This window comes from Garra rufa, chromosome 21, assembly GCF_049309525.1.
Source record: "Garra rufa chromosome 21, GarRuf1.0, whole genome shotgun sequence".
Lineage (NCBI taxonomy): Eukaryota > Metazoa > Chordata > Actinopteri > Cypriniformes > Cyprinidae > Garra > Garra rufa.
Window position 1 is genome coordinate 40,054,719 of NC_133381.1, and position 14,003 is coordinate 40,068,721.

The 14,003-nt window shown below is 36.6% G+C and overlaps 1 protein-coding gene across 1 annotated transcript in view; it reads right to left on the reverse strand.

The window, feature by feature from the left end:
* prkd3 (protein kinase D3) overlaps nt 1-13,713 on the reverse strand; it is an 83,478-nt gene extending 69,765 nt beyond the window's left edge. The window contains exons 1-2 of the mRNA XM_073826646.1: nt 13,351-13,713; nt 12,365-13,004 (exon numbers count right to left, since the gene is read on the reverse strand). Of these exons, the coding sequence (XP_073682747.1) occupies nt 12,365-12,649 (285 nt within the window). The 5' untranslated portion in view covers nt 12,650-13,004; nt 13,351-13,713. The remainder of the gene's footprint in view (nt 1-12,364; nt 13,005-13,350) is intronic.
* Nucleotides 13,714-14,003: the final 290 nt, after the last annotated feature.

The following is a 14,003-nucleotide window of genomic DNA, read 5'->3' on the forward strand; positions in this document are numbered from 1 at the left end:
TCTGACCCACTAACCAGCTTTCATGGAAGACATCCACATTTAAGCAAATCCTGTTTCCAGATGTCCCCATACTCCAAGAACAGGTTTCAATGTCTTTCAAGAGATATTGAGAAAATTTTTATATTTTTCCAATGACTTTGCCAAAAAGTCTGCACATTTTCTTCCACACAGTTTGCTTAATCATTCTCCGATAGGAATAGAGTGGCTATTAAGTTCTGGGCCAAAGAGCACTGTAAACTCACCATTTTACATTGTAAAGCAGAGCAGAGAACCACAGCAGCCCACAAGCCACCAACTGTCCAACAGTCCTACATTTCAAAAGCAGTTCTAATCAATAGACCGTCCTTGAAACGAGAGCAGCGGTTGAAAGAAGTGACCCGATACACATGAGGTCAGTTTGAGATGTTTGATTTGACATCAGCACTCAGGAATGCAAGGAACGCTGATTGCATGCCGGTGAACTCTTGTTTTACGATGCCTCCCTCTGTGGCTGCAGACAAGAGCCTGGGTGACATCAAAACAGGAAGTGCCTCGCAGATGTTTATTGCACAAGTCATTCTCAATCTGAACTACAAATGTCCATCAGAACTCAAGAACAAAACACCCATGTGGACAGAGGACCATAACAATGAATGTCCTGAATGAGTCAAAGTCATAATGATTACACTGATCAGTAATGAGAGTATAGAGTGACAGTGAAGCTGAGCGCAGATCGTTGTGTGCCTGTATACATAATTCAGAAGTGATCCTATTGCTCATCCCACTCCATAGAAAGCCAAGTGGTGTGTTTTTTGCATTAAGGGGCAGAACATCATGTGCAAAGTAGGGCTGCTCGATTTTGGTAAAAATCATAATCAAGATTATTTTGGTCAATATTGTAATCACGATTATTTAACACGATTGTGACTGGGTCCAAAACTTTATATCAGTGACTAATTAAAAAATGTCAATACAGCAGAAAACAAAGATACAAATGAAAAAAAAGTGCTTTTTTGAAAAAAATAAAATAAAATACTGAACACTTTTATGCAAGTCTAAAGTAGTCTAACAATATTACAGAAATTGAATGCAATTATTTGAATGTAAAATAAAAAAAGTGTCTTCACTGTAATAATTAAACATGCTTGGTTTCATATTAAAACTACAAAAGTCCTTCATTCAAGAGCAGTGAGTTATTTTCCTCTTTGAATTTTTGACGTTTTATTAATATTGAGTACAGAGACGGAAGGAGGAATATTATTTGTTGCCCCTTTAAGAGCCACACAGATCCAATATACTGTTACTCACATATTTTCATTCTTAACTGTTTATGATCATTTAAGACATAGCTGACAAGGGTTTACATGAATAATAACCAAGCGCCTCATTTTCGAATATTTTTGCGTGCAAGTTTTCATTCTCGCTTTTAAAAACACAACATCAAAGAAACGTTAATAAATTAAGCACATCCTGATTTATGTAAGTCACGTTACATGATTCTGCTGATTTGCATGTGAAATTAGGCTTATATGGAGGAGCGAAAGCGCACCACTAAAACAGGGTGGAATGGGGCGCAATAATTGTTTTATATCGATTAATGTATTTTAATGGTGGTTTGAATATATTGCAACTCTAAGTGATTGGGATGGAGAGCACATCTGCCGTAGCGTATTTGTGAATAAACGTATTGCGCAAAGGCTTGGGAATCATTTCCATGAGTGTCTTTGTCGCATAAATAATAGCCACCAGAGAGAGAGGTCATCCAAAAGCATATCTAATGAGACATCAGCATATAAAACACTTTCCTGTCTGCTCCCTGTTGACTGTGGCAGCGCTGTGTTCTGCTGAGTGCTAGAATTCATGCTTTCCCAAGTCAGGTCAAATTCCTCCAGCAGAGCACTGGGGAGGCTGAGTGACTGTATTAGTAACAGCGTGTGTGTGTGTGTGTGTGAGAGAGTGTAAAGATGGCCAGGATGATGGGAGAAACCAGAGTCATATTTTCCACCGATATCAAAGCCATATGATCCTGCACAACTGGATCTCAGCAGATGGCGTTTGCTGTTCATCCCCTGGGTTTGGAGAGAGTGATGCAGAACAGCTCTGAAAAACGTTCCTGGCCTGCATTTGCTTCAGCCTTTCCAAGATTGTATCAGAAAATGGATTTATTGTTGTAGAGACCAAGGTGCAAATTAACAGAAATCTACACCTAGGGACAACATAAAAACAACCTTCTCTTTTGTTTCATTTATCGTTCTGCTTACTGAAACACTGACGCATACTTTGAATATGAAGCAAGAAGACCCTTTAGCAGTGACTATATTCATTGTATATGGATTTTTGTAGGCCAACCAAGAAGTCAGCATCACCTTAGTACCCTCAACAAAAGGATTTTTCCATTGGCTTTTGGATCTTTGCAGAAAATAAGCTCTGTGACTAACATAAGTTGATGAGTCTTGATTGTTTTGTTCATTATGACAATCTTCACATATGAAGACAACTTCTATGAATTCTGAAGCCTAAAAACAATTGTGAACCTGGACCACAAAACCAGTCTTAAGTAGCACAGGTATATTTGTAGCAATAGCCAAAAATACATTGTATTTTTCTTTGATGCCAAAATCATTAGGATAAGTAAAGATCATGTTCCATGAAGACATTTTGTAAATTTCCTACCGTAAATATATCAAAACCTAATTTTTTATTCATCATATGCACTGCTAAGAAGTTTTGGAAAACTTTAAATGAGATTTTCTTAATATTCAGATTTTTTTGCACTCTCAGATTCCTGATTTTCAAATAGTTGCATCTCAGCCAAATATATTGTCCTATCCCAACTAACCATGAATCAATGTTAAGCTTATATATATATTCAGAAAAAAATTACCCTTATGACTGGTTTTGTGGTCCAGGGTCACAATTGTCAGAACTAATTAGGGTTGGGTATCGTTTGAATTTTACCGATTTCGATTCCGATTCCGATTCCACTTATCGATTCCGATTCTTTTCGATTCCCAGTTTCGATTCCAATTTAGTAAAAAAAACAACAACAAACACAAAAGTCAAACATTAATATATCAAACATGTTTATTTTCAGTGCTAGCTTGCAACATATTATTTTATTACAGGGGTTCTCTAAACTCACAATTCCAACTTTTGTTCTCAGAATTACAAGTTTGTGTCTCGCAATTCTGACTTTTTCTCACAATTGCTGAATATAAACTCACAATTCTGACTTTTTTCTCGCAATTGCAGGATATAAATTCACAATTCTGACTTTTTTTATAACTCGCAACTGTGGAATATAAACTTGCCATTCTGACTGTTTGCTCAGAATTGCAAGTTTGTATCTCGCAAATCTGACTTTTTCTCACAATTGCATTTCTGACTTTATTTCTTGCAATTGGGAGTTATAAAGTCATAATTGCTTTTTTTATATCAGGGCCCCCTTCTTCACGGGTCAATTTTGCAAGGCCCCCCTATGCCTGACATTTCCTCTAAAGGTGTTTATTTTTTAACCTTTTTTATTAACCTAAACATTTGTTTTGCCTTTTTATTTTTCTCCTTATAAAAAAATTCAAACAAACTTTAAATTAAAGCTATACTTTTGAATTTATAAGAAAACCCTCTGCTCCAACTTTTTAACATGAATATACATATACAGATTTAAAGCACCTGAATTATTTAATTCAGACATTCTTCACAACTTCAGAGTACTCTTTCTTAAGTGACTGGATATCTACTGTTTGTATTTATTTTAAAATGAACATATAAATGAAAAATACAGTAAATACATTGTAAATCTGTTGATTCTAGTGCTCATATGTGCATAAACACCACTGACCCTTACAAGAGCAACCTCTATGGGTAAGCATTCATTATAAAAAACTAACAGGAGATTCATTTTGAAAACTATGCAAATATTTTGAAATTTCACGCAAAAGTACTATGGATCAGAGCCCCGAAATCATGAATAGTTTGTGAATCAACAGCGGACTTATGCGTGCCTAATGTACGCTACTATTACTCTGGTCATCTTTGCCTTTACATTAGCGGGAGGGTTTGTTTCATGCAGCCAAGAGATGAAGTAGATACCTGTCTTCCCGCGGGGGTATAAGTTATTTTATGTGGGCTTTTGCAGGACGAAATAACATATATTCCTTTTGGAGCGGGCGGGCGGGCGCAGGACTAAAATCCGTCCCTTGCAGATCTCTAAGATGAAGTTTGCGTGCAGCGGTAGCTTTGTCTTCGGTTTTTACAAAGCGTAGCCACACTTTTAAACGCTTACCGCGATCCATCTTATTGACTGATGTTTACATTACCACGTAAGGTCCTGGCAGATTGCACGCGCGGAAGGTCCTGGCAGATCGCTAGATGAAAAAATGCAACCTGGAATCGAAACGAGGAATCGAAATTTAAATTTTATAACCAGTATCCGATTCTTTATCTTAAGTATCCGATTCCAGAATCGGAATCGATTTTCGATTCCCAACCCTAGAACTAATAGTTAAATGTAAACTATCATGGTCACAACTTCAATGTCACCACCAGTAAGTTTTCAACCACTTTCATTCCTTATTTTTTAAAAAAAGGTTGAAAGTTTCATGTAGAATGTTTTATAAAAGCACTATTAGAAACAATGAGGCTGACACAATTAAAGGGGATTTTACTGATGTAAAAATATCTTCAGCTTGTATTAACCACAGAACTTATTTTAAGCATTCAACTAAAAACCCATTCAAAAAATCCCACTGACTTCCAGATGCTGGAACTGGAAGTGAGGAAACGAAACTAGTTTTCTACAGAAATACATCATGCAATTCTATGATATTAAGAATTTGTTAAGCCATTCTAAACAATGCTAACAAATCTAAAATAAAACTTTTGGCCCAATGTTTGTAGTTTTTGGTTTTAGTTCTAAACTGTCAAACATTTTACATGTAAGTGGGATATTTGGTAGTGACATCAATTACAGATGCAAAGCAAGTATTCAAGTCTGTGTAAAGCAATATTAAATATGTGTTCTGAGTTTATCACACCACAGAAAAATGTGTTATTAACCACCCAGCCAAATTTGAATGGTAAAAAAAAAGAAAAGCCAGGTAAACAAAATAGTATTCTCTGCCCTCAAACGCTGGGGGCAGAGAATGTCTGTCTGAGCTGTTTTGTAATTTATCGCAACCAGGTAGTGTGCATTGATACACAGCCACGTCCATCTGTCCTGAGCACGAGTTTAGCATCCGGCTGGTGACATGTGAACACGCTCTGGCGTAGAATACGCAAACGCCGGAAGCGATCTGTCGCATGAATACAACACTCATTGTTTACATAGAGCACAGAGATTGTGGGTATAGCGGCTATTCAAAATGGTCATTACTTGCACTTATCCTGATTGTTCAAACCGATTTAAAGCTAAAAGATTACGTTTGCGTGCGCAAACTCATCCGGGACTTTTCACTGATTTCCCCTTATGGCGTTTGCGTATTCTACGCCAGAGCGTGTTCACATGTCACGAGCCGGATGGTAAACTCGTGCTCAGGACAGATGGACGTGGCTGTGTATCAAAGGTGAAAATGATATAAATACTGTTCAGTTTCTCGCAAAAACCGATCGTTTCGTGTCTTAGGACATCAATGTATCGTCATTCGTCACAAGTCGCAGGGTGTAATTTGGATTTGTCTGTGTATGTTTTTGTTTACTTTTAAAGGTCTGGTACCCATCCACTCACATTATATGGCTGGCAGACTTCACCGGTTTTCGTTAAAAATCTTCGTTTGTGTTCTTATTCTTATTCTTTCTTTATTTGATCAGGGACAGTGCACAAACAACATTAGTCTAAAATAAGAAAAGATGTCATGTGCCAGGTTATAGCAAAAATGCTCATTTCCACCCGCAGTCCCTGGACAGGTTGTTGTTATACTTACAAAAGTTTATCAAATATATACCCAAAAAAAAAAACTAGAATATCACATCTGCTGAGGAAACAAAGTCACCTACATCTTGGATGCCCTGGGGGTAAGCAGATACACATCAAATTTTCATTTTTGGGTGAACTATCCCTTTAAGCTACAAATGTTACTATAAAAATGTCACAGCTTGTTTATGAAGCAACAAGCTACACATTTTGTAAATGAATTAACATCTACGCATAATCTATACTTGCTTTATCCTCTGTAGGCTCTGTAGGAGTGAAATTAATATTATTTAATAGACTATTCTCTAAAGATTATTGGAGTATGTTTCACAGCAAAATACTATTTACATTTTTTTTTACTTTAACATGTTTAACTCAACACGTTCCTCTGTTGTGTTGTTTCTTTGTAATTATGTGACAATTACTAGCAAATGTAGAAGAAAAAATAAGCTTCAAAGTCAACCTACACCAATTTTAGTTTAGTTTAGATTAACAGTGACAGCAAACGAGGAGAAAACCCACACAAATAAAAGGGGAACATGCAAATTACACAATGAAAGACCACTGACTTAAATATTTCATGTAACTGAATTAAATAATTATTATTTTCAATGATGCAACAGGGCTCGAAATATGCTCCCAAAATTTAATCTGCGCGACCTCAAATTATATTTGGGAGCACTTGTGCGAGTGTGAGTAATTGTTGTGGTGCTACTAACTTTCATTTCTTTACAAAACTTTGGCTAGCCTAACTACTGCACAGACTGTTGTGAGCTGATGCAGTGACAGGTTCACCGTTCTCTCCTTTGATTGTGGACAATTAGAAGGTCTCCACAATCTGCTTTTGAAGAAATATATTTCGTGATACAGCGTACATTCTGTCAGAAACAATTCTGCCGCCTCCGTCTCAATATACTGTACATCGCCGCATAAATTCACATCAGATGATAACTCAGCGGCAGAGTTCCAGTCACGCAGGGGCGTAATTTCCACTTGGGACGCTTTTCAAAATCCCGTTGGTGTCCTCCCACTTTCAAATGGTTTTGTTAAAGTAATCTCTTGTATTGTAGAATGCACGCGGTATCGTTAAAACGAAACCAAAAGTAAAACTCGCACACGCATTCAAAAGCAATTTTAATACCCCACGTTTAAAGAGCGACTGCCCAATGTGCGCAAATTAGGCTTCATAACATATCTAGGCTGTTATTAGTATGTGGGCTATAATAAGCTGTATTGTGTCTATAGCTCTGTATCTTTGCACTTTGAATATTGAAAGTGTAGCCTACTTTGATCACGCCTGCATTTATTGTCTACACGACTAAGAAAGAAGTGTCATTTATTTTTTGTTGTTTATACTGTAGATTGTTTAAAAATGCAGCGGTTGCCTCTAAATGGCTTTAACTCTTTATCTTTAACCTCTTTAAATGGCTGTAACTATAATAGAGAAAATAAACCTTGTTCATGTACTCATATTTTCATTCATTCTTGTCCCTTGCTTAAGGCGTAAAATAAATATATATATATAAAAAAGGCTTTCAGAATCAGCCCATTTGCTTGTAAAACATCTGCATTAAGAATTGAAGAATTAAGATCGGCACATTACTAAAACGAAATTAGGTGCTCCTAAAAATTTTTTTGGTGCTCCTAACATTTTGAAGTTGGGAGCACCAGTGCTACCAAGTAAAAAAGTTAATTTCGAGCCCTGTGCAAATAAAATAATTACACTTCTAACATACACTAGTGCTATAAAAATCATCCTCTCTTTGTTTGGAAGTGAAAAAATTAATTTTTCTCCAACTGCTAAGTTGGCTGCTTTGATGAACTTGAAGGCAGCACAATTGCACCTTCAGTGTCTAGGACTGTTTTCAGGTCAGATGGATAGTGTGACTCACCAACAAAAGATGTCACAGAATGGAGACTGTATCTATGTCCAAGACTCCTGCCTCTTACACGATTCCATAAAATATCAATTAAGTATTTTCCCCTCTGAATAACTAGCACCAATAAACTTCATAAAGAACAGCAGCAGCACACTGGCCTAAAGGAATGTGAACTTGACCCGAACTGCACTGGACAGACTGTACAAAGCCAGATGCAGCATGTCATTAACTCACTGTGATTTTCTTCAGTGGCATATTGACCTGATATTCAGCATGGTTTACTAGTCAGTAATGGCACAGCTGCTGTCATTCACAGGTCACCTGACCGCATAGCTGCTTTCAAAACAAGGCCATGACTTGAACCCACTGCTTGCAGGTTTCAAAAGGCAGAGACTTTATTTACAGTTTCTGTGAATTGGTAGAAAAACCAAAGCCTGAGATTTAAACTCAAAACAAACAAGCCAATACAAAGAGTGTAACGAGAATTCAAAACCCTTTACTTGAGACTATAACGCCTACAGCTTTTAAACAGTCCTTCAGCCTGTTCTGATAAAGTGTGTTCAGTCTGTATCTGACAAAATAAAAATTCTCCAAAATAGAAACCTTTTGAAAGTGTGCTATAGTGCATATACAGTGCAATTTGTTTAAAACATTAAGTTGGAAAGCAAGAACATGGGGAGAGGGGAAAAAAACTAAAACTACTTTAAAGAGCTGTCAGTGACTCGTCATTAACCAATAATTTTGTTTATTTTAATAATAATCAGCCATTCATTTTTGAAGCCCTCCTAGGAATGCACCTAAAAATTGGCCACTAAAAAGAGAAATATGAACAGAAACTGCAACTTCAACAGATGCAATAATGAAACTTTGTCATGAAGAAACAGCATTTTTTTGTAGTGAGGCTATCTCTCCAGGGTTTTCTGCAACATCTTAAATATGTACAAACCTATAATTGGTCTATTGAAAATCAAAGAAATTTGAGACTAGATAAGAAAACTTGTTTGGCACACTCCAAAAAAATGCTTTTCTTACTTAGATTTTTGTCTTGTTTCTAGCCAAATTATCTAAAACTGATTAAATCAAGAAGAATTTTCTAAACGAGTAAAAATTATTTTCTTGTTTTCAGAAGAAACAAGTCAAAATTATGTGAGATTTTGTTTAGAGCAAAAAATAATCTGCCAATGGGGTAAGCAAAACAATCCACAGGCTACATCATATTTAATGTAAACAGCAGGTAATGATGGCATCTCTGAAAAAGCATGTGTTTAGTGTTTGCACAATGTGTGCAATAATTCAAATGCCTAAAAATATACACCTCTTTGTTAGTGTCTGATTGATAAAGAGCATTTCCTGTTCACTAACAAATTGTATGTACGCACTTATCAGCAACATGCATTACACAGACAGGTAAAAATGTGCTTGTATTATCCATAAACAAAAGTTTTTTCAAAGTCGTTCTGTCATAATACTGTATGTCAAAAATACCTGTCCTCTATTTAAAATATAATTACTACATTGATGATCAATTACATGCATAACTACATGCCTATATTTTACAGTAATTTTAAAGCTAAAAGGACACAACTCTAATAACATTGTTGGTCAATTATAAATATAATATTTAAAAAAAAACAACACAAATAAATATGTATATAATACATATATTACAAGTGTGTTTTTTTGTGTATGCATTTAAACCAATAATTAAAAAAGGCTGCAAAAATTAAATCACAGCAGTGGGAATAAATAAATACTTTTTTTTTTTTTTTTTTTTTAATGTACATGGACCAATATTTAGGAAAATCTTTTGTCAGTTATGACAGTCATTGAGTCAGGTTATGTGATTTTGACTCAAAATCTCGCCGTAAAACAAGAAACACGTCAGACTACAGGTTGTTACCCAACCTTTCAACGCTTGCCATCTTAAACGACATGCATGCTATCATCAATATTGTGGGATTGGACAGAAGGTGACATGAGTGTTAATAAACAATGGCTAGCAAACCTTGAACCCTGACAATGGACACAAATCTGGATTGCATAAAGAGGACAGTATGGACTGTCAAAGAAAACAAAGGCTTTTGTTCTCCTATTAACTAGCCACAGATGAGACAGAATTCATTCAAGACTAGGCCTGTCATCATAACAATCTTTTGTTGTGTGATATATTGCTGCAGAAATAATTGCGATAAGTGATATTATTGTCATTTTAAGACCATATTATTCCACTGAATATGTAATCATAATATAACAGCATAACAATGCAAGAAGCAACACACTTTCAAATGACAACAAACTTTTAATTCTATTCTAGAATTTCTATCTAGAATATTTAGATCATGGAAATTGGATCATCGAAAGTATCAAAATACATATCTTAATAAAATTGTAAAAATTGTAAATAAACATTTTCTCACAAAATGTGCAAAGTAACAAGTAGAAAAAAGAAACGTTTATGACCTTCTTTTCTGTGTAAATTAAGGGTACACACTATTTCTGAAAAACACAATCCCTGCTTAGAAGTCAGATGTCTGCACAAAGGCACAGATCCCTAAACAAGGTCATATCTGCAGATAAAGCTTTTTTTTGTAGAAGCATTTTTTAAATTCGAACTAGCGCCTCTACACCACATTATGTAGGAGAAGCTGCAAAAGACACAGGTGCAAGTGCAATCCAAAAAACATGGTGACATGAATTTTTAAGTAAATATAATGGGCAATATACTGCATCAGCAAAAATGATATTGTGCGATAAGTCCATAAATTGATTATTGCAACAGGCCTATTGAGGACAACAATTTTTATTTTTTTTAAATGCTAGCATTTCTGTGTTGATGTCGTGAAGTGTCGCAGATGTGCCATCAGTTGTCATCCACTATGACACACTACACGAGATGAAACGATTGAATCTTGTGTCCTGATGCCCATTGTTGTTTACGAATCCCCACAATGTCCTATGTCAAGCAGATCATGCCAAAAACGGGCTCAAATCGCCAACGATATCTTTGTAGGCAGCGTGCCATAAATACAGTGCCGTTGTGCTATGGGCGTCCCAAGTTCGAATCCCACCCCCAATCTCTCTCCTGTCATTTTATTCCTGTCTTATTATAACAAAAGCGAAAATACAAAAATGAATAAATAAATCGGGCTAAAATTGCATTTTAGTAGTGCTTCAGGCTGTTCTTTTTTGTTTAATTGATTGAACCAAAAAAAAATGTTAGTCTGTCTCAAAATCTTTGTGATTTCTAACTCCAACTGTTTGATCTTAAACTATTTTTGTATCTTTGTTTTTTTTATCCATTTTGTGTAACATCAGTATCTACCCATTAGAGCTGTGCAATATATCAAAATTATCGAAATATGGCAAATGTACATATCGCTAGAGCTTGCAATATTTGGGGCCATGAACAAAAGACAAAAAGAAAATCTCTTTTCTTGCATAAATAACTTTTGTAGCTTAAATAAGAATCAGTGCATATTGAATTTAGTGAAGACTAATTAGTGTTGGGCATTACAAGTAGTGCAAGTTACGTAGTAATATTAAAGTAAGTTACGCATTACTTTTTAATTAACAAGAAAAAAATAGAGTTACTTTTTCAATTAAGTAATGCCAGTTACTTTTTTCCCCCCATTTATTGATTAAAAGCTCTCCTGTTCTCCTGTTGGGAGAAATTGTGAGTAAGATGTTACTTTAGTTCTAGAATAAATGTGAACGTGCATTAATTCATCTCACTCATTAAAATAACAGATACAGTATTCCTCAAAATGAATATAAACAGTGAAATTCAATTCAAACCTGCAATAATTAAATGTTAAATAATACCAATGTCTTTTGCTACAGACCTTCGATGATCCAATTCATCCATACTAATAAGCAAAAATTACTCAATTTAACATTTCTTTTCCTTATGTTTATTATTGTTGATGTTTTTTTCTGTGGTCTAGTGTACAGATGTGAAGTTACTTTTCTCTAAGCCTAATGCTTTTGGTGTAAAAAGGCTTTTACATTTGACAAAAAAATAACTTTTTATATTAAATATCACACAGCCCTACTATCCATTTATCTATCCTATATAGAATTGCTCTAGCAACCACCAAAATACCACAGAAATGGCCTAGCAACACATGAGCAGCCACACAGCCTTCAACACCACCATCTCTCTTCAAAGTTCCCACGCATTCAAACTACATAAATTAAAATCATATTTACTGTAATACTAAGTTATGACTGAGGTCAGAAAGCCATTGCCTTCACCATCTGAACGGCGGAAGTCTGCCGCTTGCAACACGCATCCCACCTCATCTGCTGTGTTTGTGGAAATGCATGTGGATCAAAGCAGATTTAGATGAGATTGAATGAAAATGTGTTCTTTAATCAGTCACTAATGCTCCTCATGCTCATCCACCTAAATCAACTTCCTGAAGATTACAGGAAACAACTCGCATCAATCAATTAGTCTTACCCTTTTACAGAAATTGCCAGAATTCATTTCAAAAAGAGTCTTTTTAAAGCAAAAATGCGAGATTTTGATGTCATAAATTGATAATAAGTGAACAGGTCATGCAAGTAAGAAATATCCTTGAAACGCCATTACCTTTTGATCGACTATGGAGCAGACCAAATCCTTCACCGAACTGAGGGACAGATCGTGCGGCTCCAGGGTGACCATCTCCCTGGTAAGTCCGATCTGAAGGAGGAAGGACACTCCTTGGAGGGAGCTGGTGGGGCTCGGAACGCTGTGATTCCCATTGGAGAGACGGACGCAGAGTGGCACCGGAGGGCTGGGTGATGGAGAGGGGGTTGGGGGTGCAGTCTGATGCTGAGAGTGGACGAAGGGTTTAGGTAAGGTCAGAGGAGAGGTGCTACTACTGGCAGACATTAGTTTCCCCCGCAGATTGAAAGTAAACCGTGTAAAACTGACAAGCTTGGAAACCGTGGCTGATATCCAATGAGTGAACGGGGTTGTGTTTTTTAATTAAACACAATATTCTTCTGTCCTAAGGCAGGTGATTTGAATCGCCACAGTCATGTGCAATCCGTGGCGTATTATGGGACCAAAGAATAAGGCTCTACAAGCATGCAATTGAGATAGCATGCTTCATGGCTGGCTGTGTGATTTCCAGCACATGTTGGATTGATACAGTGTCACTCCACGACTGAGCGATCAGGATGCCAAGGTGATGCTTGACAAAGTGGCTTCCATTGTGAACCAGATCCTCATTCGACTCTCATTCCTGTTTAAAAGCAAAACAGATTCAAGACTTTATTCCACAGTTCCCAATACAGTGTTCAATGCTCATCAAGCCATTATCTCACAGGCATAAGCGTGACTTGTATTCTAGAAGAGATTTGCACATTTTTGTCTTTTGCCATGCAGAGCTCAGCTCACATCTGGAAGCACATCTGGAGACCCTCCCACTCTAGATCACATAACTGGCACAAGACCACAAATACCAGCAAAACAAGTTATACAATGTCTTTGTTCAGGCTTTAGCATCATGCATCATGATCAACAGACTCTCAAAACGGAATAAATCTAAAAGATACACTGAAGACAAGAGGAAAAGCGGGGAAACATACCTTAAAAGCTGGAAAGGCGTTTCCCTAACAAGTGAAGGGATGAAAAAAAGCTTACTATCAATGGAAAACGAGGACTTGGACGCCTCGGGGTTTCTTTTTTAAGCTTCTGGGGCTTGATTTAGCCAGTAAAGCATCGCTCGGTTATAGAGTCCCTCACATGAGCTCGATTTGAAAACTTTTCACGTTACCTCCTACTTCTTTTAACGCGCCTCAGTATCTGCTTTCCATTTCCGCGGGCGAATAAGAAACGCCGTACAGACAGAGAAAGTAAAACCTGAAGGAAATGGCACGTCTGTCGAGCTGAAGAAGTGAAGTTGAGCTTCATAAGTGCAGAAATGTTTTTCTCTTTCTCTCGCTGCCTGACGCGCATGTCTCTCACGCGCAGTTTCCGTTATGTGAGCGCGGAGCGTGTGTTCGCGCCCTCTACCGGCGTCATTCCGCTGCCACTATGACGCAATAACGCTGTATAGCGTCCTGAATATATTAGTTACATTGTAAAAAATATATATATTAGTTACATTGTAAAAAATATATATATTAGTTACATTGTAGCGATATTCTTGCTTGGGGAGATCTGTGATTGTACACAAAGCTCAGACTGTTTGCTCAGCACTGATTACACGATATATTATATGTTTATATACAATATTATA